This window comes from Sapajus apella, unplaced genomic scaffold, assembly GCF_009761245.1.
Source record: "Sapajus apella isolate SASKATOON/1434 unplaced genomic scaffold, GSC_monkey_1.0 scaffold95, whole genome shotgun sequence".
Classification (NCBI taxonomy): domain Eukaryota; kingdom Metazoa; phylum Chordata; class Mammalia; order Primates; family Cebidae; genus Sapajus; species Sapajus apella.
The window spans coordinates 6,937,169-6,964,256 of NW_022437035.1; the positions used below are offsets into that span (position 1 = coordinate 6,937,169).

At 47.9% G+C, this 27,088-nt stretch overlaps 1 protein-coding gene, 1 long non-coding RNA gene and 1 pseudogene across 8 annotated transcripts; all 3 read right to left on the bottom strand.

Moving 5' to 3' along the window:
• Positions 1 to 4,166: 4,166 nt before the first annotated feature.
• On the bottom strand, positions 4,167 to 26,718 carry LOC116535653. Its single transcript, XR_004262304.1, has 3 exons — positions 26,701 to 26,718; positions 12,218 to 15,396; positions 4,167 to 4,206 (listed from the first exon to the last, which is right to left on the bottom strand). It is a non-coding gene; the product is annotated as an uncharacterized LOC116535653 (long non-coding RNA).
• On the bottom strand, positions 6,737 to 7,872 carry LOC116535652 (annotated as a pseudogene).
• DUSP18 (dual specificity phosphatase 18) lies at positions 6,755 to 20,557 on the bottom strand. 7 transcript variants are annotated; one of them, XR_004262303.1, is made up of 4 exons: positions 20,137 to 20,557; positions 16,000 to 16,669; positions 7,313 to 7,426; positions 6,755 to 7,230 (listed from the first exon to the last, which is right to left on the bottom strand). XR_004262303.1 is itself a non-coding variant. In XM_032256916.1 (3 exons), the coding sequence occupies exon 2, from the start codon at positions 16,597 to 16,599 to the stop codon at positions 16,033 to 16,035; it is 567 nt and encodes a 188-aa protein (XP_032112807.1). In that variant the 5' UTR covers positions 16,600 to 16,669; positions 20,137 to 20,557; the 3' UTR covers positions 6,755 to 7,411; positions 16,000 to 16,032. The 7 variants fall into 7 exon arrangements, 6 of the variants coding, with proteins under 6 accessions (XP_032112807.1, XP_032112806.1, XP_032112808.1 ...); XM_032256916.1 differs by having other exon boundaries at positions 6,755 to 7,411; XM_032256915.1 differs by having other exon boundaries at positions 6,755 to 7,426.
• Positions 26,719 to 27,088: the final 370 nt, after the last annotated feature.

The window sequence follows — 27,088 nt, forward strand, 5'->3', positions numbered from 1 at the left end:
GGCAGGGAAGGCCTTGGAGGACCGGCATGGGATTTCCTGGCCCCAGCCTCCACCCAGGCTGGCCTTATGGAAGGGGAAGTGGGCCAGGGCTGAGTCACCCGCCACCCACTCTCCCTGTGACTCAGAGATGCCGCTGGCCCAGCCCAGTCCCTGAGCAGCTTGGGTACCTCTGGCTTCCACTCTCAGGCTTTGCCAGGCAGGACGGAGTGATGGATGGCTGTGGTCAGAGCCTCCTTGGTGACTCGGGACCTTTTCCCATCCAACGGGCCCCCACTGGCATAGCAGGGACCTCCCTGCCCCACTGTCCTTCTAAGCCTTGTGGGATGCTTGGCTAATGAGTGAGCCTCACATCAGATCAAAGCCTGCCCCTGGTGGCTGTGGGGACAGGTAACTGGGTTTATGTATGACCTTGGAGCTGATTTGTCAACAGATTCGGGACCAGACATTGAGGTGATTCCTCCAAGGTCACAGCCAAAGCCATCCCTATCACCCCACCCAGCAGTGGACACAGAGAGCACTGGATTGGGAGTCAAAGAGCTTGGGTTTGGCGGGACGTGGTGGCTCACGCCTGTAATCCCAGAACTTTAGGAGTCCGAGGCAGGCGGATCACCTGAAGTCAGGAGTTTGAGACCAGCCTGGCCAACATGGCGAAACCCTGTCTCTACTACAAATACAAAAATTAGCCAGGTATGGTGGCATGTACCTGTAATTCCAGCTGCTCAGAGGGAGCAGCCTCCCAGGTTCAAAGAATCCTTTGAACTTAGGAGGCGGAGGTTTCAGTGAGCCGTGATCCTGCCATTGCACTCCAGCCTGGGGACAGATTGAGACTCTTTCTCAAGAACAAAACAAACAAAAGCTCAGGTTTGAGTCCTGGCCCCTCCTACTTAGATGTGATGGTGTCCTTGGGAGGAAAGGACATCGAGATAACACAGTGGGGAGGGAGGGTCTCACTGAAAGCTCATTGTCCCTCCAGGCTCTGCCTCTCAATAGTTCTGCTGCCTCAGGCAAGTCTCTTCACCTGTTTGAGCCTCAATTCTCTGCATCCAGTCCCTGCTGGGAACCCTTCTTTTTAGGAAAACAGGTGTTACCTCCTTTAGGAAGCTCTGCTGCCCCACAAGACCCCAATCCATGCCAGGCTGAGTTTGAAGCTCCAGCCGAAGCTCACCCCACTTTCCAGGCAGGGCCCAGATCACATCCCACCATCAGGGCTGGATTCTTGTCTCTCTTCTCCACTGGAATGGTCTCCAGGAGGGCTCGCGCTGCTCTCTCCCAAGCACTGGCACAGCATATGGCATGGAATGGGCAGGAGAGAATATTAGTCAAAAACAGGGACAGCGGAGTATGATGGGTGCACCTGTAGTTGAAGCTACGCAGGAGGCTGAGGCAGGAGGATTGCTCGATCCTGGGAGTTTGAGGCTGCCATGAGCTATGATTGCACCACTGCACTTCAACCTGGGCAACAGAGCAAGACCCCATCTCTTAAAAAAAAAAAAAAAAAAAAAAAAAAAAAGGCCAGGTGCAGTGGCTTATGCCTGTAATCCAGCACTTTGGGAGGCTGAGGCAGGTGGATTACTTGAAGTCAGGAGTTCAAGACCAGCCTGGCCAACATGGTGAAATCCTGTCTTTTTTACTAAAGATACAAAAATTAGCTGGGCATGGTGGTGGGCACCTATAATCCCAGCTACTTGCTTGAGCCCAGGAGGCAGAGGATTCTGCGAGCTGAGATCACACCACTGCACTCCACCCTGGGTGACAGAATGAGACTCCGTCTCAAAAAAACAAAAACAAAAACAAAAACAAAAAACCAGGGGCTCTGGAGTCAGACTTGTGCTTGAAGCCTGGCTTCAGCACCTCTGAGCTGTGTGACCTTGCACAAGGTCCTTCCCACCCGTGCCTCTGTGCATTGAGTGGGGGCTGCAGTGGAACCTAACCCCCCACCAGCTTCTGGAGCTATAATGGAAAAAGGCCTGGGAAGACCGCAGTCTTATCACAGATGCTTCCACTTCCTCCTCACAGCCTGCTAGGGCACAGTGAGAGTCCCCCAGGCAGGCTCCTGCCACCCCAGCAGGGCATCGTGGATGCTGAGTCTCCAGCTCCCTTGTCCTGCTTCGGGGAAACCCTGGGAAGCTGGGTCTGTGCTGGGCATCCTGCCATTGTGGACTTCTAAACAAAGGCCTGTCTCAGGCCCAGTTGCCTGGTGCCTCCTCTACCCTCCCCTAGTGGCTCTCAGATTGTCATTCCAGGGGCTCCTGCCAAACAAGGACTCTTCATGATCCTGGTTTGCCCCGGCCCCCCGGAAGGAGTAGCTCCTTCATGCTACTTTGCCCTCAAACTGGCTCAAGGATGTCAGGTCCTCCACCACTGCACTAAATAACTTTCTGGAAGTAGCACAAAATACTTCTCTGAGGGCCACTTAATGGAGGACCATGAGAGGTTTTGAGCCATGATCTTAAATAAACATTTATTTACTTTTTTTTCTTGAGACAGAGTCTTGCTCTGTCGCCCAGGCTAGAGTGCAGTGGCACGATCTTGGCTCACTGCAACTTCGGCCTCTGGGGTTCAAGTGATTTTTCTGCCTCAGCCTCCTCAGTAGCTGGATTACAGGCTTACGATACCACCTCACCTGACTAACTTTTGTATTTTTTTTTTTTTTTTTTTGTAGAGATGAAGTTTCAGGCTAGTCTTGAACTCCTGGCCTCAAGTGATCCACCCACCTTGGCCTCCCAAAGTGCTGGAATTATAGGCGTGAGCCACTGCCCCTGCCCAAAATAAACATTTCTTGATACGTAGACCTTCAATTTAGTCTGGACCCTATGTAGAGAAAAAATTGGAGGGGCTCAAGACGGGAAGCGGGAGACTAGGGAAGACCTGCTGTTGTAGTGTAGATAACTACATGACAGTGGGGACAGCACTGAGGCAGAGTGGCATCAGTTGTATTGATTTAGAATAACAAGCTGGGCATGGTGGCGCATGCCTGTAGTCCCAGCTACTCGGGAGGCTGAGGTGGGAGGATCACTTGAGCCCAGGAGTTCTGGGCTGTAGTGCGCTATGCTGATCGGGTGTCTGCACTAAGTTCGGCATCAATATGGTGACCTCCTGGGAGTGGGAGACCACCAGGTTGCCTAAGGCGGGGTGAACTGGCCCAGTTCAAAAATGGAGCAGGTCAAAACTCCCATGCTGCCGGGCGCGATGGCTCAAGCCTGTAATCCCAGCACTTTGGGAGGCTGAGGCGGGTGGATCACGAGGTCAAGAGATCGAGACCATCCTGGTCAACATGGTGAAACCCCGTCTCTACTAAAAATACAAAACATTAGCTGGGCATAATAGCACGTGCCTGTAATCCCAGCTACTCAGGAGGTTGAGGCAGGAGAATTGCCTGAACCCAGGAGGCGGAGGCTGCGGTAAGCCGAGATCGCGCCATTGCACTCCAGCCTGGGTAACAAGAGTGAAACTCCGTCTCAAAAAAAAAAAAGAAAAAAGGGCCGGGCGCTGTGGCGCATGCCTGTAATCCCAGCACTTTGGGAGGCCAAGGTGGGTGGATCACAAGGTCAACAGATCAAGACCATCCTGGTCAACATGGTGAAACTCCATCTCTACTAAAAATACAAAAAATCAGTTGGGCATGGTGGCGCGTGCCTGTAATCCCAGCTACTCAGGAGGCTGAGGCAGGAGAATTGCCTGAACCCGGGAGGCAGAGGTTGCGGTGAGCCGAGGTTGCACCATTGCACTCCAGCCTGGGTAAAAAGAGCGAAACCCCATCCCAAAAAAAAAAAAAAAAAAAAAGAATAACAATTTTATGGCTTAGAGCAACAAATATGTAGTATCTCACAGTTTCAGTGGATCAGGAATTTGGGAGTGGCTTAGTGGGTTGGTTCTGGTTGAGTTTCTCATGAAGTTGTAGTCAATATGTTGGCATGAGCTTCAGTCATCTGAAAGCTTGTTGGGCTAGAGGATTTGTCTTTTTCTTTTCTTTTTTTTTTTTTTTTAAAGATGGGGTTTCAAGCCAGGTGCGGCAGCTCATGCCTGTAACCCTAGCACTTTGTGAGGCTGAGGCGGGTGGATCACCTGAGGTCAGGAGTTCAAGACCAGCCTGGCCATCATGGTGAAACCCCATCTTTAAAAAAATAAAATAAATAAAATAAAGACCAGGTTTCACCATGTTGGTCAGGCTGGTCTTGAACTCCCGACCTCAGGTGATCCACCCGCCTTGGCCTCCCAGAGTGCTGGGATTACAGGCATGAGCCACCGTACTCGGCCTGTTTTTTTTTTTTTAGACAGTCTCGCTCTGTTGCCAGGCTGAAGTGCAGTGGCACAATCTTGGCTCACTGCAACCTCAGATGGGCTGGAGGATTTGTGACCCCCAATGGGTTCACCTTGCCCACTGCCTAGACAGAGCCGATTTATCAAGACAGGGGAATTGCAATTGAGAAAGAGTAATTCACATGGAGCCTGTTGTGCAGACCAGAGTTTTATTATTACTGAAATCATTCTCCCCGACCATTCAGGGAGTGGAGTTATTTATTTATTTATTTATTTATTTAAAATTTTATACCCTTTTGTGATGCACTCAAGGGAGTGGAGTTTTTAAGGACAACTTGGCGAATAGGAGGAAGCCAGGGACCCAGGAGTGCTCATAGTACAGGGAGGAAATTACAGGAAATTGAAGCTGTCTTCTCGTGCCCAGTCAGTTCCTGGGTGGGGGCCACAAGATCAGATGAGCCAGTTTATCAATCTGGGTGGTACCGGCTGATCCATCAAGTTCAGGGTCTGCAAAATATCACAAGCACTGATCTTAGGAGCAGTTTAGGGAGGGTCAGAATATTGCAGCCTCCATCTACATGACTCCTAAACCATAATTTCTAATCTTGTGGCTAAGGTTACTCCTACGAAGGCTATATAGTCCCCAGGCAAGAAGGAGGTCTGTTTTGGGAAAGGGCTGTTATCATCTTCATTTTAATCTATAGACTAAGTTTCTCTGAACGTTAGGTCAGCCTATGCCCAGGAATGAACAAACACAGTTTAGAGGTTAGAAGCAAGATGGAGTCGATTAAGTTAGATCTCTTTCACTGTCTCAGTCACACTTTTGCAAAGGCAGTTTCAGATTTACATTCAAAATGGGGCATTCACATGGCTGTTGGCAGGAGACTCAGTTCCTTGCCATGTGGGCTTCTCCACAGGCCCCCTTGAGTGTCCTCAACACATGGTTGTTGGTGTCCCGCAGAGTGAGTGAGTGATTCAAGAGAGGAAGAAACCACAAAGTCCTTTTTTTTTTTTTTTTTTTTTTGAGACAGAGTTTCGCTCTTGTTACCCAGGCTGGAGTGCAATGGCGCGATCTCGGCTCACCGCAACCTCCGCCTCCTGGGTTCAGGCAGTTCTCCTGCCTCAGGCTCCTGAGTAGCTGGGATTACAGGCATGCGCCACCATGCCCAGCTAATTTTTTGTAGTTTTAGTAGAGACGGGGTCCCACCATGTTGACCAGGATGGTCTCGATCTCTTGACCTCGTGATCCACCCGCCTCAGCCTCCCAAAGTGCTGGGACCACAGGCTTGAGCCACCGCGCCCGGCCTCTTTTTTTTGTATTTTTGTAGAGGCAGAGTTTCACCATGTTGGCCAGGCTGGTCTCAAACTCCTGACCTCAGGTGATCTGCCTGCCTCAGCCTCCCAAAGTTCTGGGATTACAGGCATGAGACACCGTGCCTGGCCACAAACTCCTTTTAAATCTAATCTCAAAGGTTACACTCTGTCGTTTCTCCAGTATCTTACTGGTTACTAGTTTATTTAGTATGGGCCCTTCCCACACTGACTACACAAGGGCAGGATTACCAGGAAGATGGGATCATTGAGGACATCTCTGAGGCTAGCTACCACATCAGTGAATATCTGTTGAGTGAGCCTTTGAGGATTTGGGGACATAGCCTGGAGCCAGCCCTATGAGGAATTAGCCTGGGAGCATTCTGTTCTGGGTGGGGTCTTGTCAGCCACACCTCTGCATCCTCCCTAACTAAGCACTGCACAGTCCTGGCCTACAACATGAATTTACTAAATGTTTGCTCAGTGAGGGCTGCTGGCTGCTTCTGTGCTTCCCACCACTGACAGGACAAGGCCTGGACTCCCTGGCCTGGTATTTGAGGCCCTGGATGTTTTGATGTTTCCAAGCCTACCCCACTGCCCTGAACGCTTCGGCGATTGGGGGCCACCCCTGTTCTCTATGCCTGCTGAAGTCTTTCAGCGTCTAGGTCTCCTGCTGCCCTATCTGACTGCCACAACCCTCACATGCCCCCTTCCTCCTTTTTTTTTTTTTTTTTTTTTTTGATACAGAGTCTGGCTCTGTCACCCAGGCTGGAGTGTAATGGCATGATCTCAGGTCACTAAAACCTCTGCCTCCTAGGTTCAAATGATTCTCCTGCCTCAGCCTTCTGAGTAGCTTGGACAACAGGTGCATACCACCACACCTGGCTAATTTGTATTTTTAGCAGAGACTGGATTTCACTGCGTTGGCCAGGCTGGTCTCGAACTCCTGACCTCACCTAATCTGCCCACCTCGGCTTCCCAAAGTGCTTGGGATACAGGCATGGCCCACCATGCCTGGCCACCTTCCTCCTTCTCTAAGCACTGCCAGCATTCCAGCTGCACCTGCTGCCTAGGCTGGGAATTTCTGTTTGTACGTTTAGACTTTGTTTGGAGGGGAACCCTTGTTACACTGGAGCCCAATATCAATCAGGCCAAAGCAGAGTTCCTTATTTTTATTTATTTATTTTTTGAGGAATAAACAGTCTTTTTTGGGCTCAGAATAGGAGTCCACGGGTCTTAAGGACCTCTGTGTATTTGTCTGTTTTCTTCTCCATGTTCTTCTCCGCCAGTTTCCACAGCCTCATGAGCTGTCTCTTATTCCGGTAGTGGATCTTGGCCTCCTCCTTCCTCTTCTCCTCCAGGGTGGTTGTCACTGTCTGGTACTTCCAGCCAACCTTGTGAGCCAGGTGCCCCAGGCAGGAAAACTTTCTTGTAGCTTCAGAAGCACGACTTTGAGGGCAGGAGGAACCACCATCCGCTTTTTTCTGTCATAGTGGGGTGGAATGCCGTCAAACAACTTGAGGCGGTACTGAGAAACCCGGCTTCCTTGGTCTTGCCGGGAAGCGTGTCTCACGGTTCACCGGAAGATGTGGCTGGGGGCCCGGAAGCGGTGGGAGCCCGGAAGTAGTAGGTGCCTCAGGAACGGTAGCTGTTCATCCGCTTGCGGAGGAAGGCGAGGTAATTCAACTTGTTTCTATAGACATTGCCAGAAATGTTGATCCCCGCAGCATACGACCACCACCTTCTGGCCTGCTTAGCCACGATGGCCGTCAGGAAGTCCAGGAGATGGCTTTGACCATCGAGCACTAGGACCTGCCCCTCCGCCATCTTTGGCATCCGCCTGGAAAGGAGTTCCCTGTTTTTAGATGAAATAGGGAAGAGCATGGGACCCCTTCACCTCTGAGGTACCTCTGCCAGATTTCTCTGGAACTCTGTTTGAAAACCACAGATCTACTTCAATTCTCATTGTCTATAATGAGGAAACTGAAGCCCAAAGAATAGAACCAAGACGACCTTGTGCAGAGGGAGCAACAGGATTAGGACTTCACCCTCCTAATTATTGGGGTTCTGCTATTTCCTGCTCCCTACTCTGCTGTGAAGAACAGAGCCAGGGTGTGAAGTTACAGGGGTTTCGCAGTGTCTGGCCCAGGGCTGTAGGACCGTTTACCACAAGAAGCCAGCAGCCAGGTATGGTGGCTCACACCTGTAATCCTAGCACTTTGGGAGGCTGAGGAGGGTGGAGGGTGGATGGCTTGATCCCAGGAATTCCAGACCCCTTTACAACATGGCAAAACCCTATACCTAAAAAAAAAAAAAAAAAAAAAAACGAATTGGCTGAGTGTGGTGATGAACCATATAGTCCCAGCTACTTGGGAGGCTGAGGTGGGACGCTGTAGTGGGCTGTAATTGCAGCCACTGCACTCTAGTCTGGGTAACAGTGAGATCCTATGAGATTCTATCTCAAAAAAAAAAAGAAAGAAAAAAAGGAAAAAAAGCCAGGCTGGCATTGCCCAGCTCAGTTAATAAAACATCCTTTTTTTTTTTTCCCCAGGAAAAGTAATTACAAATATTTTGCCAAGGGCACATCTAGTATGTCTCCCAGAAATGGGCCAGCCTAGTATCCCTTCTGTACCCAGGAACTAGCTAGAAGGAGCCTGAAGGAAATCTGGTTTCAGCATAAACATGATGATGGATTTCACAGTGCCACAGTTGGGAACCCATAGTCAATTTTTCTTTCTGTAACTAGAGGTCTGTGGGGTGCCTTCTTAGGCCCTGGTGGCATTATGATTCCCATTTTACAGAGTAGGCAAAATTTCAGAAAAAATATTCCAGGGTCTGCCTGAAGTCAAAGCCAAGCAGTGGAAGAGTCAGGATGAGAATCCACACCTGTCAGCATTCATCCCAAGGTCCTTCTTAGGTGATACTGGGCTGCAATCCAGAGGTGGAAGCTAATGGATTCTTAGGACTTCTTTTTTTCTTATTTTTATTAATTTATTGAGGCAACACTGCACTGCATCCTAGGCAACAGGGTCTCACTCTGTTGCCGAGGACACACTGCAGTGGTACCATCATAGCTCACTATAGCCTCAACCTCCTTGGGCTCAAGCCATCCTCGTACCTCCGCCTCCCAAGTAGCTGGGACCACAGGTGTGCACCACCACGCTGGGCTACTTTTTTTTTTTTTTTTCAATTTTTTTGTAGAAAAGGAGTCTCACTGTGTTGCACAGGCTGGTCTCAAATCCTCAGGCTCAAGTGATCCTCCTGCCTCAGCCACCCAAAATGATGGGATTACAGGCATGAGCCACTGCACTTGGCCTCTAAGGGCATTTGGATTTAACATCCCAGGAGAGGAAAGCAGGGCTGTGTGCTTCAAGGTCAAGAGCTACCTGCCCCTGGGATTTGTAATAAGATCACCATCTCTCCAGAGGTCATTCTGAGAAATCCTTAGGGCCAACAGCATGTCCCTGTTTAACTGACAGGGCATTATAAACTTCACAGAAACTTCTGAAACCAAATTTAATTGACTTTGGACAGAAAGTGGTTCCTCATTTTTGGAGTGAGAAAGTTAAAGGTTCATGAAATCAAACAGAGGTCTAGAATCCCTGTTCCAAGCCCGGCTGTTAGGCTATGGGACCATTTCATTCTCCCCTGTTACAGGACTGCATTCAAACCTCAACATGACCTTCTTCCTAGGTTGCCTGAGTAAAAGGCCGCTCTACTCTGAGTCCAAAAGAACAGAGTAAACTATTTGGGAAAGGGACGTGGACCCTCTCAAAAGTCCTCAACCTTAACCTCTCCCATTAGGATATGAAATCCTGGTCCCATCATGTCCAATTATGAATATTTAAACAGAGGCTTAAAAAGGAGGAATGGATGGGCCCAGTGGCTCATGCCTGTAATCCCAGCACATTGGAAGGCTGAAGAGGAAAGATCACTTGAGCCCATGAGTTCGAGACCAGCCAGGCCAACATAGCAAAACCCTATCTCTATTTTGTATAAAAATATAAAAAGTAATTAAAACTTTAAAAAGGAGGAATAAAAATTACGTTTTCTCAACTATGAAAAAAGTATTCAGGAGGAAGGAAATATATCACACGAAGATGTTGACTTGGTTAGGAGGATGGAGATACTGTGGCTGGACCATATTTGTTTTCCTTTATCTTTTTTTTTTTTTTTTTTTGAGATGGAGTTTCACTCTGTTGACCAGGCTGGAGTACAATGGCATGATCTTGATTCACTGCAACCTCCGCCTCCTGGGTTCAAGTGATTCTCCTGCCTCAGCCTCCCGAGTAGCTGGGATTACAGGTATGTGTAATTTTGTATTTTTAGTAGAGACGGGTTTCTCCATGTTGGTCAGGCTGGTCTAGAACTCCCAACCTCAGGTGCTTTGCCTGCCTTGGCCTCTCAAAGTGTTGGGATTACAGGCATGAGCCCCCCCACCTGGCTTGTTTTCCTTTTTCTGTGAATGAGATGGCTCACACCTGTAATTCCAACACTTTGGAAAGCCAAGGTGGGTGGATCACCTGAGATCAGGAGTTGAGATCAGCCTGGCCAACATGGTGAAACCCCATCTCTACTTAAAAAAAAAAAAAAAAAAAATTAGCTGGGTGTGGTGGCAGGTGCCTGTAATCCCAGCTATTCAGGAAGCTGAGGCAGAAGAATTGCTTGAACTCGAGAGGTGTAGGTTGCAATGAGCCAAGATCACACTATTGCACTCCAGCCTGAGTGACAGAATGACACTGTCTCAAAAAAAAAAAAAAAAAAAAAAAAAATTCTGGCCTGGTGTGGTGGGTCACACCTATAATTCCAGCACTTTAGGAAGCCAAGGCAGGTGGATTACTTGAGCCCAGGAATTTGAGACCAGCCTGGGCAACATCGTGAGACCCTGTCTCTACAAAAATTTTTAAAAGATTAAAAAAGTAATAATTAGTGGAGCATGGTGGTGAGTGCCTCTAAGCTCTATCTACTCAAGAAGCTGCGGTGGGAGGATCACTAGAGCCTGGGAGGTTGAGGCTGCAGTGAGTGGTGATCACACCACAGTATCTAGCCTGGGCAACAGAGTGAGACCATCTCAAAAAAAATTTTTTTTAATTAAAAAAAATCTCTTGGGGTTCCAGTTCTAAGTAAGATAGGTAAGCATAGTGTGTCTCTCCCACTGGCTGCAACTAAAAGCCCTGGACAGAATGCATCCGAGGACTCTAAAAAGAGAAATATTAACAAGGCTGGGTGCGGTTGCTCATGCCTGTAATCCCAGGATTTGGGAGGCTGAGGCAGGAGGATCACTTGAGGCTAGAGATTTGAGACGAGCCTCAGCAACACAGTGAGACTCTGTCTTTAGAAAAATTATTTTTTTTTTTCGGTAGCAGTAGCAGTGTTGGCCAGAAAAGCACCTAAAACTCTACAGAGCGGAATTCTTTTATCTGGCCAAAGCATCTGCAATCTGAAAAGTATAAGAGGGGAATCTCTGTTGCCTTTTTTTCTCTTTTCATCCTGTCACTTGGCCCAAGAGTACACCCCACCATGCAAGCTACGTTAACAGAGCAGGGAGTCCCAATTTCTAGCTAAAGGACCATGAAAATGAGGGGTCTTGAAAGGTGGAGAGTGTGGGGCAGAATTTGGACAGGAGAGAGCTTGTGAAATAGATCCCATAAAGTTGCACATGAATTTGTAGGCGTAGGCTCACATGCATGGATCTGACCCTAAACAGTATTCCAATGACTTTGAGAACTGAACTATTAGGCAGAATACTCAGGTTTCAGACTGGTCACTGGGTGGCGTAAGCTTAGGAGTGTTCTGATTTACATGGCAAAGGCTTGAAACTGAACCGATATTCGAACTACAATAGCCCACAGATCAGAACTGAACCTAAGAGGGTCAACTGCCTCCTAAAACAAAAACCCAGCACTTTCTGTGGGATTTAAACAAGACCTATTCAAAATGCCTGGGATACAATCAAAATTATACACAAAGAACCAGGAAAGTCTGTATCCTGAGATGTCCCAGATGTTGGAATTATCAGACAATACCTTTATTTTTGAGACGGAATTTCACTTTTGTTGCTCAGGCTGGAGTGCAATAGCACGATCTTCACTCACTGCAACCTCCACCTCCCAGGTTCAAGCGATTCTCCAGCCTCAGCCTCCCGGGTAGCTGTGATTACAGGTGCCCACCACCATGTCCAGCTAATTTTTTGTATTATAAGTAGAGACACAGTTTCACCATGTTGGCCAGGCTGGTCTGAAACACCTGATCTCAGGTGATCTGCCTGCCTCAGCCTCCCAAAGTACTGGGATTACAGGTGTGAGTCACCATGTCCGGCTCAGAAAAAGACTTTAAAAATGGAAGACGGAAAGTCTTAACAGAGAAATAGAGGACAAAGAAAACAATCAAACAGAAATTTTATTTATTATTATTTTTTAAATAAGAATTTTTTTTAATGTTTGAGATGGAGTTTTGCTCTTGTCACCCAGGCTGGAGTACAGTGGCACAACCTTTACCTCCTGGGTTCAAGCAATTCTTCTGCCTCACCCTCTGGAGTAGCTGGGACTAATAAGCACATGCCACCACGCCCAGCTAACTTCTGTATGTTTAGTAGAATAGAGACAGGGTTTCTCCATGTTGGCCAGGCTGGTCTTGAACTCCTGACCTCAGCCTCTCAAAGTGCTGTGATTACAGGCTAAATAATAATTTTAGAACTAAGAAAATATAAGAATCAAGATTTGGAAATGATGTTTCTGATCTATTCCCTGGAAAATGTGAATGTTACTTTATATGACAAAGGAGACTGCAGATGTAACTGATTTTAAAATTGGGATTATTCTGGACTATTAGGTGGGCTTATTCTAATCACATGAGTCTTTTTAAAGCAGAGTGATTCTCTCTGGCTGGACTTAGATGTAGCAGAAGGAAAAGTTAAGAGATATTTAAAGTGTAAGAAGAATTCAACCTGCTATTTCTGGAGGGGGACACATAGAAAGCACCAGAATGTGGGCAGCTTCTATGGAGCAAAGGCCGGCCCCCAGCTGACAGCTAAGAAAACAGGGTCCTCTACCCTGCAACTGCAATGAACTAAATTCAGCCAAGAACCAAAATGAACATGAAGCAGATTCTTCCTCAGAGCCTCCAGGGAAAAAAACATTTGGTTTTGGCCTTATGAAATGTGATTTTGACCTTGTGAGACTCTAAGCAAAGGACCTAGTCAAGTCCAATCAGACTCCTGGCCTACAGAAATTGTGAAAAAATATATGGATGTAGTTTTGAGCCACTAAGTTTGTGGTATTTTTTTTTTTCCCAGATCTTCTGCAATTTTAAGCATAGAATTTGTGGTAATTTGTTACAGCACCAAGTCTAAACTAATACATTACCCAACATGAGCAGCAGAGAGAAAAAGAAAATTTTTGTGGGTTTTTTGAGACAGGGTCTCACTTTGTCACCCAGGCTGAAGTGCAGTGGTGCGATCTCGGCTCACTGCAGTCTTGACCTCCTGGGCTCAAGTGATACTCCCACCTCAGCCCCAACAAATAGCTGGGACTATAGGTATGTGCCACCACATCCAGCCAGAGAATTTTTTTTTTTTAAATGAAGACTCAGAAATTCACAGATAATATCAAAAGGTCTAATGTTCATGTTATCGAAGACACAGAAATACAGGACAGTATGGTGCAGAAAACAATATTTGAAGAAATCATAGCTGAGAACTTCCCAGATTTTTGAAAGACAATCAAGAGGCTCTGTGAACTCTGATAAGGATAACCCAAAGAAATCCATGCACATATACATCATAATCAAACTGATGGGAACCAAAGACAAGGAGAAAATCTTTAAAAGCAGCTGGGGAAAAAATGAGGCATTACCTATTGGGAAACAACAGTTAATGCCTGTGGATTTCTGAGTAGAAACCATGGGGGACAGAAGGCGTAGAACCTTTTTTTTTTTTTTTTTTTTTTTTTGAGGTGGAGTCTTGCTTTGTTGCCCAGGCTGGAACGCAGTGTTGTGATCTTGGCTCTCCTGGGTTCAAGCAATTCTGTCTCAGCCTCTAATCTCAGTAGCTTGGATATCAGGTGTCCACCACCATGCATTGCTAACTTTTGTGTTTTTAGCAGAGATGAGGCTTTTTCCTTGTTGGCCAGGCTGGGCTCAAATACCTGAAGTCAAGTGATCTGGCCACCTCGGCCTCCCAAAGTGCTGGGATTACAGGCATGAGCCACCACGCCCAGCCTCAATTGTATTTCTATACACTAACAATGAGCAATTGAAAAAAAAAATCTACAACAGCCCCCTCAAGTGAAATATATGAGATCCACCCATGGATCTCAAATCCAAAAATCTGAAATGCTCAAAATCCAAAATTTTTTGAGAGCTGAAATGACTCTAAAAGGAAATACTCATTTAAGCATTTTGGATTTCGGAGTTGGGACGCTCAAATAATATTTGCTTCAGGTAAAACAAATATTAATCTGAAAAAAATCCAAAATATTTCTGGTCCCAAGCATTTCTTCTTTACTTTTTGAGATGGAGTCTCACTCTTGTCGCCCGGGCTGGAGCACAATGGCACAATCTTGGCTTACTATATCCCCCGCCTCCCAGATTCAAGCGATTCTCCTGCCTGAGTAGCTGGGATTACAGGCGCCCAGCTGTAAAAGAAAAAGCACTTGGCTTCCACTGGAATCTGGAGCCACAGTTTGGTGGCAAACAGAGCAGCCAAGCTTTTGTTTGTTTCAAATGCTGTTTGCCGAAAACCTCTGGATCAGAAGAGCTGGTCTTGAGCTCGGTCCTCGGCACTGAGGGGGTGTGAGCAGTCCTGAATTCCAGTGCCTGCTGATGGAGTCCACTTGTTAGTCCCTTTGACACTGCCCCCTTATGGATCCCAGCAGTCAGCTGGGGTGCAGGTTTTCATAGTGATTCTAAACAAGGCTGGAATCACTGTTTAGAAGTGATTGGGGGAAGCTGGGATCGTGCTTCTTGCTTCAGGACCCTTTGGTTGCACCTGGATTAAACAAGATGGACGCTCCCAAAAGGCTCTAAGTCTAGGCCTTCTCTGAGGTAGGGTCTGAAAGGACTTAAACCTTTTTTTTAACACATAGGGTAACTTTTTGGAAGAGTACTTTATAAACAATAAAGGGCTGTGCACAGATAGAAGAAATGGCATTTGAGGATGAGGGTGCCAACCAGGGGCCAGCAGGGTGAAACAGTCTCATTCATGATGAGAGCGGCCGTTTGAGCTAAGCACATACCACGTGCCAGGCACTATGCCAAGAAATTGTTGAATCTTCACAACAACTCTGTGAGAAAAGGGCTGTCATTGGACAGATGAGGACAGTGTTGCTCCCAGGGCTCCAGGTCACATGAAGAGGAGGTTTCAGGGCTGCGCCTTGGTCTGAAGCTCCAGCCTTCCAAGCCAAGGCCTGTGAGAGAAACCCCGAGGCCTGATGTCAGGCCTATTTTTCTAATGTGGCCTGGAGAAGGGGACTAACACCACCTTTCATCAAAGGTTGGTGAGGGATGGCCAAGGGCTCTTTGAAACCTAGCCATGTACAATAGCACTCACAAAAAACTTTTTTTAAAAAAAATTTTTATAAAGTGGTACTCGGATGCAGGGGCTCACGCCTATAATCCCAACACTTTTGGGAGGCTGAGGTGGGAGGATTGAGGCCAGGAGTTTGACACCAGGCTGGGAAATGTAGTAAAACCTCATCTCTTAAAAAAAAAAAAATTGAGGTGGGCATGGTGCACATCTGTAGTCCCAGCCGCTCAGGAGGCTAAGGTGAGAGAATCGCTTGAGCCTGAGAGGTTGTGGCTGCAACGAGCCATGATCATGCTTCTGCACTCTGGCAAGACCGTCTCAAAAAAAGAAAAAAAAATTTATACAGTGGAATGCTTTCTTTGAAAACTACTTTATGTATAAGTCCAATCTAGAAAACCGGAATTGGGCCACTTGTAGTGAAGGTGGAAGCAGAAGTGGCCTGGGACCCCCCAGGATGCCTGGATTACTGCTTGAAGGCAATTTATCTAGTAGATTGGCCCTTACTGTGAGAAGCGCAAGAGGACCCATGATGCTTAAGGCTCTGGCTCTGGGTGTGAAAGAATGAGGTGGAATTGTAGCAGATTCATTCCTGGGTCACTCAGTTTTGGGGAGGGCTGCAGGATTCCAGGCCTGCCATGTGCACTGGGTGCTGGCCTCTGTTCTAGGCACCATCTGCCTCAATCTATGTACTGGCCAGTGGAGGCCTGACACTCACAGGGCAGAAAATTTATTTTCACCATCTCAAAATTGGTGAGTTTAATCTTTTAAAAAATGGATTATAAAGTTAAAAGCTACTGCAACTATTTTCTGGTGCTCATAAAAGGCATCATCTGTTTTTTTCTATATCAACAAAAGTAGAACGTTCAAGTTTGGATCTTGGTGTAGGATCAGCAGCAGATCTGTACCTCTGACCCCAATGCTGCGGCTGGCGGGATGGCTCACAGTGGGATCATCAAACGGACTTCCTTCTCATAGATGTCAGGAATCATTCCCATTGGGGAACTGACCATGTGCACAGTGTTCTTGCCAAACAACTGAAACTCATAGTGGATGAGCTGCTCCCAAAAGCCACTGTTGGGTCGGATGATGGGCCGGCATGACTTGGTCCATGTGTGGGCGTCCAGCAGGGACATGGCATGGTACTTCATGAGGTAGGCGAGGCACAGGGCGGCTGAGCGGCTCACACCGGCCGCACAGTGCAGCAGAGTACGGCCCTGCTTCATCTCCACACTGTGGATGTGGTCAGCAATAGGGTCAAAGAAGTCGCAGAGAGGTGAGTTAGGGGCGTCAGCCACAGGTACCTGCATGTACTGGATATCCTCATATAAGGTGTTCACTACCTCCACTGAGACATTGATGACCATGGTGATCTGATTGCTAGACAGCATGAGCTTGTTATTGGCGGCTGCGCCATTGCTGATATACAGGCTTTTGGTTATCTGTGAGAGGCCGCTGACTGAGGGCTTCGGGAACTGAACCGGGAAGGCACACAAGGGTGCTGTCATCAAGGCGGTAGGTCAGCAATCAGCAAAGCATAAAGGCTGCGTCTTTCTGCTAGGCTGTGTCCACGGAAAACTGCAGGGAGGGAGAGGATGTTTAGAGGGCAGGTGCCCAGAGGGCCAACTCCAAGGAATCCCTGGGAAGTGGATAGACCTACAGCATTCCCCAAGGTAGTCCTCTGACCATGTCAGCAGAATTACCCTGCAAACTCATTAAAAGTACAGATACCCAGGTCCCTCTCAAACCCATGGAGTCAGACTCTTGGGGTGAAGAGCATGAATCTGCATTGTCAGCCTGCTTCTCAGGTGGTCCAATGTGCACTGCCCTGTAGGACAAAGGGCAAGACCCAAAGTCTGGCATGTGAGGCCTCCCTTGAGGGGCCCCACAGTTCCAGTTGGGCAGATGATTTGTGTCCCTCAGCTGTGCCCTGGGCTGCCTCTCCATTTAAGCTCACAAAGCCCTCTTCTTGGCCCTCTGAGTGGGAACCACTTACACAACCTTCCTCCTCAGTCTTCTGACTTTATGCCCAAATCATAAGGCCCTGGGCCAGTGGCATGGAACCAGAGCCCATTGTGCTGGCAGTCACTGAGGGGGTGGTATAAGAGTAGGGAGGGTCCCATTTTCCCCCTCTAAGAACCATCTCTTTGAAGAGACAGAATATGCCTATGTGAAGCTGATGTCAAATACAAAGTCCTAAATTATTAGACATGCTCCTGCATCTTGCCTCTGAAGAGGGCCTGTGAAAGGGAGTGGCTGAAAGCTTCCTGGAGGCCAGCATAATGCACACCACAACCCCAGGGGCAAGCACAGAGAGGCAGCAGGGCCTCCAGAAGACCTGCCACACCTGCACCATGGTGCCTGCAGCAGAGCAGTGGAATGCACCCCAGTGAGAGGCAGACTTTTTTTGTTGTTGTTGTTGAGAGGGAGTCTTAGAGCTCTGTCACCCAGGCTGGAGAGGCAGAGGTGCAATCTCAGCTTACTGCAATCTCCACCTCCTGGGTTCAAGTGGTTCTCCTGCTTCAGTCTCCCGAGTAGCTGGGATTACAGGTGCCCATCACCACGCCTGGCTAATTTTTGTATTTTAGTAGAGACTAGGTTTCACTAAGTAGGTCAAGCTGGTCTCAAACTCCTGACCTCAAATGACCCACCCACCTCTGTCTCCCAAAGTGCTGGGATTATAGACGAGAGCCACTGTGCCCGGCCCCTAGTCTTAAACAAAGCTGCAAAAACCAGGACATCTTTATACGTCCTACTGAAATAGGGGCATTTGGATTTAGATCACACCTTTCAGGGCCAAATGGCAGTCTTCACCAGGCAGGAGAAATGAGGAGCCGAAGTTCTGTTTCCCTGCTTAATATAGTTCAGTGGCTATCCATCGTCAGGATAAGATGGAGCCAGTTAGTTTGGCTGTCAAGGCCATTTTTGACCTGGCTCCTGCCTGTCTCTCCAGCCTCTTATTAGGCTTCAGCATGCTCTGAAGGGCCTCAGGTGGACTGAGCCACAAACAGTTCTTTAGGGACAGCCTGTCCTCTCCAGTCAGTGGTCTTTGCCTCTGCTGATCTCTCAGCCCCTTTCCTTATGAACCTATCTGATCCTGATCTGGCCCATTCAGCAGAGGACTGCAGAGGTCTGAGGAGCCTTAAGATATCAACTCAAAGGTAACTGTTTTAAGGGAAATCTTAGATCACACCCTTCCTCATGTTTGATCAACTCTCTGCCCCAGGCTTTCTTAGCCCTATGTTCTCTCCTTCCTAACACTTACTCAAGGTGTGGTTTTGCCCTGATCTGATTATTTAATTAATGTCTGTCTCCCGAAGAGACTGTGAGCCCTTTAGGGATATGACAGTGTCTATCTTCACTCCCCCTCTGTCAGTGACTAGTGCCAAGCTCTGTGTCCCCACAAGTAGGTACTTGATAGATATTTGCTGAATGAAAAAATGACTCCAACAGCTATGACTCTGCCTTTGAGAGGTTTTCTGGAAAGAATGAGTTCTTGGCCATGTTTCTCTAGAATTCCAGCAAGACGCTGGGTGGGAGTGGGGGTGCTTCTGAGGCTACTAAAGAGAAAGACTGAAGGTTGTATAGGCAAATCCTACCTGCCAGTGCCCTAGACTCAAATGCATCAGGCTCACCCCAGGAAGGGCAGATCGGGTGGCTTGTTATAGAGGTGATATGAAGGGCAAGGAAAAAGCCTCCTGAACCCAGATGGAAGCCTAAATGCTAAGGAATGTTCTGGATCCTCAGCATCAAAAAATCCAGAGAGAAGTGAACTGAGTTCCCCCCAAACCAATGCCTAGTGGGTAACAGAAATAGAGGAATGTGCTGTTCATCAGAGCAACTAAAAGTTTGCAGAAGTAACAATGCTCTTGCCGGTAAGGGTAGTGATGGGAGGAGAATCTGTCATTTTCATGCTAGTTAAGACACATCTACAGGCCTGGTGGTTCACATGTGTAATCTCAGCACTTTGGGAGGCTGAGGGGGGCAGATCACCTGAGGTCAGGCGTTCAAGACCAGTCTGACCAATATGGTGAAACTGCATCTCTACTAAAAATACAAAAATTAGCCAGGTGTGGTGGCATGGGCCTGTAGTCCCAGCTACTCAGGAGGCTGAGACAGAATTGCTTGAAGCTGGGAGGTGGAGGTTGTAGTGAACCCAGATCGAGCCACTGTAGTACCACAGCCTGGGTGACAGAGACTCCATCTTAGAAAGAAAGAAAGATACATCAGGCACTGTATTAGGTGTTGGACATACTGAAATGTAACTGAACTATACAAGACAGGCATGGCTACTTTTCTCACAGAGCTCAAAGTCTAGTGGGGGAAACGGTAAACAGGCAATTACAGGCAGACAGAGCTTGAAAATAGGGTAACAGTGCCTACCTTAAAAAAGGATGTTGTGAAATTAAATGAGATAATCCAGGTAAAGAGTGTTATCAGGGCTTGGCAAAGTGTAAGCCCTCTAAAAACGGTAACTATTTTTTCTTGCTTCTGATAGGGAAGTTAAAATGCAGGGCTCTGTGGAAGTTAAGTGTAAAGAGATTTCTGATTTCTTCCAGGTCGGAGTCTAGGGAATCGCAAAGACCGCCTGAAGAAAACACAAGAGATCTAAAGAACATTTAGCTTGAGGGAGATGGAGGCGGAGAAAAAAAATAGCAACTCAGTTTCACCGCTTTACAGCCTAGGAAGTCTTTGGCTTCCCTCATCTGGTTCGATCTTCAAAGCAACCTAATCAGACCAGCGTCTAGAGTTAATATTTCCGTTTTACATAAGAGGAAGTGAGATACAGCGGGGGAAAGGACTTGTTCAGAGTCAGACGCCAAGCAAGCCAGTCTTTATGGTCCATTATTTGTGGGGAAAAGTGGACAAACACCACGGGGTGTTGGTGAAATACTAGGTTATAAACGTGGAACAAAGTCCAAGAGTTAACGAGTTAACGAGAGCGAGGCACCACTTCTAGGGGCGGGCCAGGTAAGTTTCCTGGGGGAGCTGGCGTTGGAATAGGCTTCTTCGGCTGCTCGGTGTTAAGACTCCAGCGGTCTTACCTTTTTCCCTCGGGAGGATGCGCGGGTTCGTTCAGGAAGTAGCCGCTCCGGGAAGCCTTGGGCAAGGGTCTTCGGGAGGGTGACCAGTCAGGATCCCGAAGCCTCAATCCCGGCTGGCCTAGCGCTTTAGTTTCCATAGCAATGGTGTCTTGTCGCAGAAAGGAAACACCTGTGCCGGGTCTTCAGCGAAATCCTGGCCTCGGCTCCACGCTCCTGAGCAGCCCCACCCTGGCTCAACTGGTTACCCGCCTTGCCAGCAAGCCAGGTCCACTGCAGTCCCCGTGGCGCAGCAGGGTCAGTTCATCTCAACGCACCCCACTCCATCCAGCCATGCCCGTCTCCACGGCAACGCATCGGGTTGCACCAGGGCGGCGGCCGAGGGACTATTTTATCGCTTCCGTAGCCGCCCGGACTCTGTGCGCATGTCCAGCACACCCGCCTCCTTCCCGACCCCGCCCCCTGATGCGGCTTCCCCGCAACGCGCCGAGCTCGGCTCCAGGCTCCGCCCAGGGACTCACTGGGGTCCGCGGGCGCCAAACGAGCACGGCTGTCAACCGGCCTGCAATTTCCAACTGTTTCTCGAAGAGGGAAGCCGCTATGACACAGCCTACTAGGCCCTCTGTCACAGGGGACCTGGGATCCTCTGTGACAGAGACCGGCGCCACTTTGGGCTCGAAACACCAGCGCCATAGGCTCCGCAGCTGCCAAGTAATCGGGCCGCTGCTGAGTAATCGGCGTAGGGGTTCAGCCGCAGATCTGCTTCCCGCGTCGCGGATCGCGCAGTCGCCTGTGCTCTTCAGGTGTGGCCCGGGTGCCCGGACCGTTCGTTAGACTTCGGTCCCGCGAGGGAGCCCGAACTCTTTCAAACTCGCGCTTCCTCAGCCTGACTCCGGCCCTTTTTCACGCCGGGAGTCTGGATTTCTCGTAGCCCCGGGCACAGCTCCTTCCCAGTCTAGCTCCTCACCCCGGACTCTCTGAAGAATCTTGACTCCCCATCTCCAGTCCACATTTTTTCAGAATCGGTCCCAGCCCTTCAGTTTCCCAGGCATGACTTCGTGTGATCCCAGCCCTGACTCTCCTTAGAGGCTGGCGAGGCCCAGGTCCTCCCAAGCTCGAAGCTGTCCCACACGCCCCGTCTCAGCCTCTATGTTCCTCAACGGCCTTGGAAAAGCCCCCAGTTCCTCTGCCTGGCCCCGATCCTCGCAAACCCCAATTACCCATGCTCCTTTCCATTCCACAACCGCTCTCACGGCATCTTCCAGGTTCCCATCCATGGAGGACTTGAGGTGGAAAGCAACTTGGTTCAAAATGACCGTTATTTATTACTTGAAAGGGGATATTTTCAGTCGTTGCCAACCTCCTCCCCTTCTAGTATTGGTAAATTTGGTGCATCACTTAGTGGGTGAAGAGTTTTATGTGTCTTTAAATGTTTTAGGGATTTTTTTTTTTTAAAACAACACCCAGGATTTTGGGGACTTTTGTGTTCGAGCATCTTGATCTCTAAACTAGCGTTTTCCATCACCCAGGCTATGCATAGAGGTCAGAAATATGTAAATGAGAGATTGGGAAGTTGGATTGTTCATACTAGTTTGTAAATATGAAAGTGTTCACAACACTCCAGTTCCAAATTGGCTGAAAATGAATTAGAAAAACTAGTCCTTCAACATGTTTTATCCTTCTACAGTTGTCTTTTTTGTCCTAATTATAAAAGTAGTGTACGCTTGTAGAAAAATAAGACCTTTTTTGTCCTAATTATAAAAGTAGTGTACGCTTGTAGAAAAATAAGACCCGGCATGGTGGCTCATGCCTATAATCACACCACTTCACTTTGGGAGGCTGAGGGGGTTGGATCACCTGAGCTAAGGCATTCGAGACTAGCCTGGGCAACTGGGTGAAATCTCATCTCTACCATCATACCAAAATATATTCAATTGCTTCCATATTGTACATTTTGTTCCTGTATTTTAGAAAGAAAATATGAGCAATTTTTTTTTCTTTGGAGACAGAATCTAGCTCTGTCGCCCACGGTGGAGTGCAGTGGCACAATCTTGGCTCACTGCAACCTCTGCCTCTTGGGTTCCAGCGATTCTCCTGCCTCAGCCTCCTGAGTAGCTGGGACTACAGGTGCTCAGTACTACCACCCAGCTAATTTTTGTATTTTTAGTAGAGACAGGGTTCACAGGGATTACAGGCGTGAGCCCTGCAACTGACCCTGAACAATTATTTACCCTGAACAATTATTTTTTTATTTTATTTATTTATTTTTTGAGACAGAGTTGCACTCTTGTTGCTCAGGATGGAGTAAAGTGGCGAGATCTCGGCTCACTGCAACCTCCACCTCCTGGATTCAAGTGATTGTCCTGGCACAGCCTCCCGAGTAGCTGAGATTACAGGTATGCACCAATATGCCCGGCTAATTTTGTATTTTTAGTAGAGACGGTGTTTCTCCATGTTGGTCAGGCTAGTCTTGAACTCCCGACCTCAGGTGATCCGCCTGCCTCGGCCTCCCAAAGCGCTGGGATTACAGGTGTGAGCCACCATGCCTGGCCTTAACAATTATTTTTAAATGAGTAAAACCATTTAAAGGTATATGTTTATAAGACTACTTCATGATGTAACCAAATTATCAAAAAGTGAAAACTCAGTTCCTAGAAGTATATCTACTTTTCCTCATTTTGACCAAAGTGTTGTATTTTCACCTGGAGTACCTGGCATCATTCTACTCCACCCCACCCCATCTTTCCCCTCTCACCTTTCAGAGTCTCCTAAACCCCTGTCCACCCTACACCTCCCCCACTTTTCTAAACTTTCCCCAGACCGTCTTCCAGAATTCCCCTATTAGCCAGCCTAACGTCTTTCCAAACTATTTTCATTTCTCCCTCCTGTGATCTATACTCCAATTCCTCACCTCCCAGATCCCCTTTAGGCATAGGCTCTAGATCAAGTGCCCCCCAAGCTAGACACCTCTCAGATTTACCCTCCGAACCCTACCCTACAACTTTTACGCCTCTCCTTAAGACCCCTCTCTCCCATTTCATCCTTAAGGATCATCAGAATGACTGCTTTTGGCTGGGTGGGCACAGTGGCTCTCACACATGTAATCCCAGCACTTTGGGAGGCTGAGGTGGGCATATCCCTTAAGGTCAGGAGTTCATAAGTAGCCTGGCCAACATGGTGAAACCCTGTCTCTACTAAAAATAAAAAAAAATTAGCTGGTGTGGTGGTGCACACCTGTAATCCCAGCTACTTGGGAGGCTGAGGCAGGAGAATTGCTTGAATCAGGAGGTGGAGGTTGCATTGAATCAAAGATTGTGCTACTGCACTGCAGCCTGGGAGACAGAGTGAAACTCCATCCCCAAAAAAACGAGATGACTGCTTCTGAGGATAGTTCTGGGTTCCTGATAACCCTTCTCTTGTGGACTGCACTGGGACTTTTACATCCACAGAATGGCTTTTCTTCTGGGTGTCCATGAAACACCCCTTTAGCATACCTTTTCACAAGAAGAAACTGTGGTTACTTCCTTGCTCCTCTGAAAATTGTGACAGCTGCAGTTGTCCGAAGAGACCTGGGAAGCCTCAGCTACTACCCCAGGACCCCATCAAATCTGTTCTGGCCCTGGCCTCAGCCATCTGTAACCTGTACCATCTTTCCCTCCCTGCACCAGCTTAATGAATCCCAGTGAAGCAGCAGTGAAAAAATTTTTACCCAAGAGCCATTTGTCTCAGGTGGTTTTTCGTGACAACCTCATTGCACAACAAATCTGAATCTATGAGATGGAGGTAAAGTAGCCACAAGCTTTTGCATTAGAGGGTGTTAGTGGCTTGACCCATGTTCATTTCATTCTCCCTATATCCTGGGGGATCATAGAGGTGATAGGAAGTCTTCAAGGTGCTCTAAGGCAGGCCCCATTTTACAGAAAAGGCAATTGATACTCGGGGTTACTGACTTACCCAAGGTGTCACACCTGTTCCTGGGGTAAGGAAGCCATAGAGAAAGACTCCAGGCCGGGCACGGTGGCTCAAGCCTGTAATCCCAGCACTTTGGGAGGCCGAGGCGGGTGGATCACGAGGTCAAGAGATCAAGACCATCCTGGTCAACATGGTGAAACCCCGTCTCTACTAAAAATACAAAAAATTAGCTGGGCATGGTGGTGTGTGCCTGTAATCCCAGCTACTCAGGAGGCCGAGGCAGGAGAATTGCCTGAACCCAGGAGGCAGAGGTTGCGGTGAGCCGAGATCGTGCCATTGCACTCCGGCCTGGGTAACAAGAGCGAAACTCCGTCTCAAAAAAAAAAAAAAAAAAAAAGACTCCATGTCTCTTGGGTCTTTTTTTCTGAAAGCACATTATCTAAGGAATCCATGAATGGATTCTTATTTTCTTCCATACAAAGTCTTGCGTTCTAGGCTGGGCAAGGTGGCTCATGCCTATAATCTCAGCATTTTGGGAGGCTGAGGCAGGAGGATCGCTTGAGGTCAGGAGGTCAAGACCAGCCTGGCCAATGTGGTGAAACCTAATCTCTACCATAAATGCAAAAATTAGCTGGGTATGGTGGTGCATGCCGGTAATCCCAGCTACCAGGGAGGCTGAGTCAGGAGAATCACTTAAACATGGAAGGCAGGGGTGCAGTGAGCCGAGACTGCACCACTTTACAGGCATACGCCACCATGCCCAGCTAAGTTTGTATTTTTAGTAGAGATGGGGTTTCTCCATGTTGGTCAGGTTGATCTCGAACTCTTGACCTCAGGCAATCCACCCACCTCAGCCTCCCAAAGTGCTGGGATTATAGGTGTGAGCCACTGTGCCCGGCAACCTAATTATTTTATTTTATTTTATTTTGTTTGTTTTTGAGATGGAGTCTTGCTCTGTCAGCAGGCTGGAGTGCAGTGGAGCAATCTTGGCTCACTGCAACCTCCGCCTCCCGGGTTCAAGCGATTCTCCTGCCTCAGCCTCCTGAATAGCTGTGATTGCAGGCACCCACCACCATGCCCAGCTAATTTTTGTATTTTAAGTAGAGACAGGGTTTCACCATATTGGCCAGGCCACTCTCAAACTCCTGATGTCAAGTGATGTGCCCACCTCAGCCTCCTCCCGCAGCCTATATGCAAAACTTTAGTATGTATGCCTATTTATATATTCTGTAGGTTTCATAATAGTCTTAAATGGTCCATAATCTTCCCACACATTTCAGACCACTGACTTTGAGACTTTGAGCTCAGGATGTTTGACCAGCAAGTGATCCACCTATTTTCCTCCCATTATTCCTGAGACCCTGATGAAACAAAAGTATAGAAATTTAAAAAGCAGTAACCACTCAACTGCAAGGAGAACTAGAACAAAGACTTTATTCAACAAATACTGATTGAGTTCCTGTCACATGTCAAGTCTTCTTCTAGGCCCTGATGATATAGCAATGAAAGAAATCTGACAAAAATTCGTGCTGTCCTGAAACTTACATTTTAATAACAGAAGACAAATAAACCAAAGAAATCATTTAGAAGGTGAAAATGCTTTAGGGCGGGGTGCAGTGGCTCACGCTTATAATACCGGCACTTTGGGAGGCCAAGGTGGGTGGATCACCTGAGGTCAGGAGTTGGAGACCAGCCAGTTCAACATGGTGAAACCCCATTGCTACTTAAAATACAAAAATGAGCCAGGTGTAGTGGTGTGAACCTATAGTCCTAGCTACTCTGGAGGCTGAGGCAGGAAAATCACTTGAACCTGGGAGGTGGAGGTTGCAGTGAGCCGAGATTGCACCACTGCATTCTAGCCTGGGCAACAGAGCAAGATTCCATTTCAAAAAATCAAAAAAAAAAAAAAAAGTGACAAATGCTTTGGAGAAAAAGAAAACAGTATCGAAAGCCTGGAGTTCTGTGTTGGGATGTTTCCATTTTAGATGAGGATGAATCACTGATGGATGAGAGGTTTCAACAAGAGCTTGGGCCAGATGCAGTGGCTCACACCTGTAATCCCAGCATTTTGGGAGGCTGAGGCAGGTGGATCACTTGAGGTCAGGAGTTCAAGACCAGCCTGGACAATGTGGGTAGAACCCTGTCTTTACCAAAAATACAAAAACTAGCTAGGAATGGGGGCTTGCACCTGCATTCCCAGCTACTCTGGAGGCTGAGGCAGGAGAATTGCTTGAACCTGGGAGACACATGTTGCAGTGAGCCGAGATCATGCCACTGCACTCCAGTCTGGGTGACAGAGTGAGACTCCATCTCAAAACAAAAAACAAAATAGGTGCTTGGAATATGGAGAGGGGGTGAGAGCTGGTGTGATGGATGAAGTGGGTGGAGGCAGCAGCTCAGAACATCTAATAGTGGACTTTTTTAGAGAAGTTGGGAGCCAGTGGCTTGAAAGAAGATAGGGAATCTTTGGGTTCAAAGTCAACAGGTTATGGTGGAGGGTGGGACAGGGAGAAGTGGTAACTAAAATGGAGGATTTTAATTAGCTGGGTGTGATGGCACATGCCTGTAGTCTCAGGTGCTCAGGAGGCTGAGGCATAAGAATTGCTTGAATGTGGGAGATGGAGCCTGCAGTGAACCAAGATTGAGCCATTGCACTCCAGCCTGGGCAACAGAGCAAGACTCCATCTCAAAATAAAATAAATACGTCAGGCGCGGTGGCTCAGGCCTGTTATCTCAGCACTTTGGGAGGCCAAGGTGGGCGGATCACAAGGTCAGGAGATTGAGACCATCTGGCCAATACAGTGAAACCCTGTCTCTACTAAAAATACAAAATAATAATAATAATAATAATTACCAGGGCATGGTGGCAGGTGCCTGTAGTCTCAGCTACTCAGGAGAGCGAGGCAGGAGAATTGCTTGAACCCAGGAGGCGGAGGTTGCAGTGAGCCCAGATCACGCCACTACACTCCAGCCTGGGCGACAGAGCATGACTGTGTCTCAAAAAATAATTTAATTTAATTAAAGGATTTTTTATTTTTTGAGA

Coding starts and splice junctions, on each gene's coding strand:
- DUSP18 (XM_032256916.1), bottom strand. CDS start 16,599: ATGACAGCACCCTTGTGTGCCTTCCCGGTTCAGTTCCCGAAGCCCTCA.